At 28.5% G+C, this 6,069-nt stretch overlaps 1 protein-coding gene across 1 annotated transcript; it reads right to left on the bottom strand.

Moving 5' to 3' along the window:
* Nucleotides 1–1,583: 1,583 nt before the first annotated feature.
* LOC111033155 (max-like protein X) lies at nucleotides 1,584–5,781 on the bottom strand. Its single transcript, XM_022313759.1, has 7 exons — nucleotides 5,205–5,781; nucleotides 4,056–4,121; nucleotides 3,867–3,974; nucleotides 3,008–3,219; nucleotides 2,563–2,730; nucleotides 2,020–2,133; nucleotides 1,584–1,762 (listed from the first exon to the last, which is right to left on the bottom strand). Exons 2-7 carry the CDS (start codon nucleotides 4,075–4,077, stop codon nucleotides 1,679–1,681), a joined length of 708 nt encoding a protein of 235 aa, XP_022169451.1. The 5' UTR covers nucleotides 4,078–4,121; nucleotides 5,205–5,781; the 3' UTR covers nucleotides 1,584–1,678.
* Between the last annotated feature and the right edge of the window lie 288 nt (nucleotides 5,782–6,069).

Raw genomic sequence — 6,069 nt, 5'->3', positions numbered from 1 at the left:
CTAAAGGTAACAAACAGCAACAAGTCTCTACTAATACCTTGTTGTGTACTGTGTAGATACTTTTAACTTTGCATAAGCTGTAAACATTCACTTGCCGTCGTCTATTACGTCAGACCGCAATGATAATGATTGTTGATTATAATATTACCGATAATGGTTTTTGACGTAGAATTCTTAGTTGACCGTCATATTATTATTACTACGACTTTAAACGTATAATTCCCGACCCACGTGCGTGTATATTTAGAAACACATTCGATAATATTGTTACGATTGACCGTGGACGGCACAACAACATAATAATATTAGATATTATATTATTATAGATTTCATTGTAGCTCATTTATCTGAACGCATGTTACATATACAAATATACTTAATACCTACACGGCTACACATAAAATCCTAACATTCCGTTTTAAATAGAAAACTAAAGTTTCTTATTACAATATATATTTTTCAAAATGTGTAAATTTAAATTAAATACATTTTCCTGTATTTATCGTTAAATAATTACGAAAAATCACCCGTTGCAAAGCAGCGTTAGTTTTCCTACTTTTTTCTTTTTTATAGGTATCCATTATCTTATTATGGAAGCCACTAAGCCAGACGTACTTTTTTTTGAAAAACAATTAAGTGTATTAATGAATTAAAATTTAAAACCTTTTTTTAGATTTTTAAAGCTGTTATTGCCCGTCACCATATTATAATATATCATTATCAATTATCACGAAATAGTATGTTGTAACGAGGTATGATTACAAATAAAATTAATTAAGTTTTTCTGAAAAATGATTAGTGGTAAGAACACACAGTTTAGATGAATTTTACCATTGATTATTCCATGATAAGGAATGCTCTAACCCGTATTTTTTGTAAAGGGGGGGGGGGTGGCCGGGAAGATGATTGGGGAGGTTTGGTTTTTCAACCATAGGTATTAAAAAAGTTAAAAGTTTATAAAATATGAAACCTTAAATAATAATTTATAATTATTTTGTTAACAATTATGGCATTCAATAATAATAATAAATGCAATTCGTTGTCACTCAAATATAACGCATTGCAAAATACAGATAAGATAAAGTAACAACTGAAAATAAATTATTCAGTAAGTCATAAAATGGTGTATTTAATTTTTATGAGATTTTGTGTTTACTGCTATCTCTATACTCTATAGCCGTTATGTAAACTTAGTTTTAGGGATTAAATTAGGAAGGAGTAATTCTGGAGGTTGAATTATATAACATACATGTGTACATTAAATGCACATAAAATATTGTTGTTTTTCCACTCTGTTATAGATAAAAATGTATAGACTAAAAAGGATTAATCTTACGCATATTTTATAATTTTTACTAAATCCCACTTAACTTTTTTTGGCAACATAGCAACCCTACGACCATATTATAAACCTCACTTAACTACCTGAATATATGTGACATGCTAATATGCTATATCAAGCATAATTTTATATTAATTATATTAACTGTACATACTGAAACCCAAAATGTAGAAACATTAATAATAAATATTATTTACTAGGAGTTATATCAAATAGAATTTGTTATAATAACAAAACAATATATTTATAAAAATATTTTATTTTAACATAATTAAAAATTTTACAATAATAATCGGATACTTGGTAAAAAATAAAACTAAATAAATGAAATATACTTTATGGTGAAGTTTTGTCGGATGAGGTAGGTGTATGACTTTTTGGTTCCTTTTCAAGAACAGTTTCTATTAAATTTTGTAATGTCTGAAAATTGAATAACTAATAGGTACATTCACTGATAAAAGAGATTTACTTAATGAAATGTATTATGAATTTATTAAATATAAACATCCATAGAAGCATAATAATAGATCAAAATAGTATTAATACCTATATTATTATATTATACAGTAAGTCTACATCAGAGAATACATTTTATAAATTGTTAAATTATCCTTTGAATTTATTTTTAATTTTCGATTATCAAAAATATTTTTTAAGTTAGGTAAAAAAATATTCACCTGAGGTTTACAGTGTTCTTCAAGCCAACTGAATACGCACGCAGAAAGTTCAGTAAAATTGTTAACATTAATATTACAAAATGTAAAAAACAATTCATCAATAATATTCTGAAACTAAAAATACAATTTTTATTAGCTACAGAAATAATAACACTAAGATACCTATTATACACAGGCAAAATATGTACAAGAAATAAAGCAAAAGAGAGAGAGAGTGAGAGGGGAGGAGGAGTGAGCAAAATCAAAATAAACCTGTATTAGAAAGAATACATGATTATATTGATTACTCATGGGGGATTATTTATAGTGAAAAAATCCATATGAGGTAAAAATTTAAAGGTCAAACTGGAAACGAAAGAGGATAATATATTATCTTCTAAAGTGATTTAAAAGATCCCAAATTAATTTAAGTGTAAAATGTACAGTTAAAGTGTGAGTACTCATTTTGAGAAATTTTATCTTTAATTATATTATATATATATATATATAAATTAAATTTTAGAAAAAAATGTATTTATATCTATTTATAAAAGCTTTAATTACCATTTGAAATTTTTCTTCATCAGGTATTCTAGTTTCAACGTGACCCATTGGAATTTGTTGAGCTTTTACCATTTGCTCATAATTAGCTTGCATAATTCGTAATGCAACAACTTCTTTTCTTAAAGCATTACGTTCTTCTTCTAATTTTTTCTTTTGCAACAGTAAATACTAGTAAAATAAAAGAAATATTTTTATAGGAATTAATATTTGGTATATATTTTATTACATTATGAATATGTGCTTATCCAATTCCATACAAAATACTACATAGAAAGAATACTTTGAAATAAATATGTAATGTTAACACATTTTGATTTGTATATTGTAACAGGTTGCAAAAAAAAAAAAATATTATGTAAATCTGTTTTCTATTAATCTACCAATTGTCACTTTTTAATTGTATTAAGTTTGTTTTATTAAGTTAATTGAATTGTTTGAAAATTACTTGTATGTAATCTATAGATTTTTGTAATACTGTTGCTTTGCTTAATTTATAACCACTGCTATCTGTCTGCTGACAAGTTGGAACTAAATCTTGCAAACAATCATAGCCTTTTTTTATGGCATCACGACGTTTTTGTTCAGCTTGGGTATGAGCTTCTCGTCGCCTTTCTTTGTAATTATTTGGTGAACCTTTTTCTTCACTGTCATCATCTTCTACAAATATAGAAAACCAAGTAAAAAATAAGAGTCTTTTAACAACAATAATAGTTGATAATAATAAAAGATGTAAAGAGGCAAGCTGCTAAGTGAATAATGCTTTAGTGTAAAATATTTGAAGAAAGAATGAAAACGCAGATATGAAGTTTTGGAAATTATTAAGATTAAACTTACAATCTTATTATACTCCCTCATTGGTACACCTACAATTAATTATGAAGAGACACCCAGTTACAGACTGTGATACTACTGACATCGACAATCCAGATGGGCCAATTCTCTCATCCTACACTATTGTATAAACTCATCTGGTATAAGTTGTTTATACCGAATTCTGCACATCGGGATTACTGGCAACGTAACTAAAATCATGGTTAAGTATTATATAGTATTATTATTAATTTAACTACGTTGATAATGAAAAATAAGAGAATTATTGGATACAAATGTATACATATATACATGATAATATGTTCTAGAAAATATACCTAATGGTTCTAATATAATAATGTACATAATTTGATAACAAATTTCTGATAGGTATTTACTAGAATTTTAAATTTATAAATTTAATAAATACGTAAAAATAAACAGGCTTAATTTTACAACTTGCCCATAAAGTTGCTTGTAATTTAAATACATACCGTGACCACTACTACTACTATGATTTCCAGCATGTAGGGAACTCCCACTACTAGATCGACTAAATGGATTTGTATTTCGTATTGGACTAGATGGTTCAACTTTCATGTCTAAAAATGTAAAAATGTAAATTTGTAATTAGTAAAATAGTGAATTTTAGGTTTAAGTAGCACAAAAAACATATGTCATACCATCACTATCTCTAGAATCCATGATTTCTTTTTAATGATTGTAGTGCATCAAATAATTTTATTAATCTAAAAAATAATAATTTACCTATAAATATTGTTGCTAATGAAATTATTACATAAAACTTAAGTATAAAAAAAAAAATTTAAATGTCTATGTTAGGTAATATTAGAAGTGTTAATACAATTGTAGTACATAATACAATACATAAGATAATTTTGGGTATGTTTAGTATAAATGACAGAAACAATAATGTGCATAGAAGGATAAAATCTTTAAAATATTGACAGCAGTATAATATTAATATAGTTTCAATAAAAATTAAATGTTGTTATAATCTAATTATTTGAACTATTAATACATATTTGCTCAAATGTCTAAACAAAATAATGCAATTACACTATGGATTAAGGTCACTGAGAATATAATTTGATTTAATAATAAAAAACATAATGTAACAGTTATAAGAAAAATAAAATGTATTGAATATATATACAATAAAGTATCTGGTCAAATAATTGTTTTTAAATACTATACAAAGAAAAAAACTTTAATAAACATTTGTTTTGTTCAGTAGGCACGACCCACAATACTATATACAATATACTACTAATTAGTTTTAAAGATTTTTATTGGCCATTTGTTAATGAGTTAGTGAAGTTTCAGGGATGGCACATGATATTATGTGCCCTTCACTTCTTGGAAATTTAAGTGTTTTAAAATTGAAATGATTTTAAAAGCAGTTTTAAAAATTTGTCAGTTATTAAAACCTGATATCTCTTATTGAGCAGAGGAACCTAGTAGTAGACTGCATATAATGGGTAAAAATGAAACCATTGATTAGTGGACAAATTCCTATAATTTCTGATGGCCTTTTTATACAACTACATAATGTACTAATTAGGAATTCATAGTAAATGTGTTTTAAATTTGTTTTTATTGAACCAACAATGAAGAAATATATAAATATATCTCACACCACCAGGAATAACTAATTGTGGCAGAATTTAAAGCTTAGAATAACCCTACATGGTATTGCTTATTAATTTTTTTTGTTTTTTTAATGACCTATAATACAAATTAAATTGCACTCAATTAACGGTGGGAATAATCACTGTCATTATGTAGATAAAAGAAAAAATGTAATTTACCAATCCCGTAGGGTTCGTCCGTCATTCCGCCGGTGACAATGACCGGCGACCCACTCACTGTGTCACTCGTATTGGACGCCTCTCCTCTTGCCAATGGACACAATATTGCCAGTATGGTGAATGTCACCAAAACCAAAAACGAATAAAATATGTGTATGAAAACAGTAATAACGATTAACGAGTGGGTAGTGAAAATGCGCGAGCAGAGAAACAGTTAAATTGAATAAACATTTAAAAATAATATATTTTAAGTGCGCTGCGTTAATCGGTAGCGCCGTCACGGTCGTCGTCGTCGCCACGGTGTGTTTTTTTATCGAACGTAACAGCACGACCGCCGTCCGTCGGGAAATGGTTGGAGAGCCATAATAATATCTAAGACGCGGTTACGTGCGGTTGTACTATAGACGGCGGCGGCGGCGGTGGCGGCGGCGGCGGCGACGAGTGATGGCGGTCCGTCGGAATAGGAAACGTTCACTACGTCCTCTCGATTTTCATACGAGACGTGCGATGATAAAAAATAGTAATATTACTAATTATAATAATATTATAATGGTCGCATTATCTTTTGCAAATTTGCGATTGCGATAATAATCGTAAATGGCATTGATTCTCGCCTCTTGTGGTGCAACAATGTCCTTGGGAGGGGGGTACCGGCTATAATACCACCTGTAGAGCCGCGACGTTCGGCTCGTGGGATGATACGCCGATGATAATGGAAACGCTGATAACAGTTTTTATTATTATTGTTTTTGTTATTATAAAAATTGTTGTCGTCGTCGTCGTCGTCGTTGTTGATGGGATATTGAGAAGACGGTCGCGGTGTAACAGTTACGTGTCTCAGCAACGATGTAATTACACAATTGTT

This window comes from Myzus persicae, unplaced genomic scaffold (assembly GCF_001856785.1).
Source record: "Myzus persicae strain clone G006 unplaced genomic scaffold, MPER_G0061.0, whole genome shotgun sequence".
Classification (NCBI taxonomy): Eukaryota; Metazoa; Arthropoda; class Insecta; order Hemiptera; family Aphididae; genus Myzus; species Myzus persicae.
This window is presented reverse-complemented; position numbering and strand designations above follow the sequence as displayed.

Excerpts from the sequence above, each read along its gene's own strand:
- LOC111033155 (XM_022313759.1), bottom strand. The coding sequence starts at position 4,077 with ATGGATTCTAGAGATAGTGATG. Across the intron at positions 2,731-3,007 it reads AATCTATAGATTACATACAA|TATTTACTGTTGCAAAAGAA; the intron begins GTAATTTTCAAA and ends TTATTTTACTAG. Across the intron at positions 2,134-2,562 it reads ATGAAGAAAAATTTCAAATG|TTTCAGAATATTATTGATGA; the intron begins GTAATTAAAGCT and ends TTGTATTTTTAG.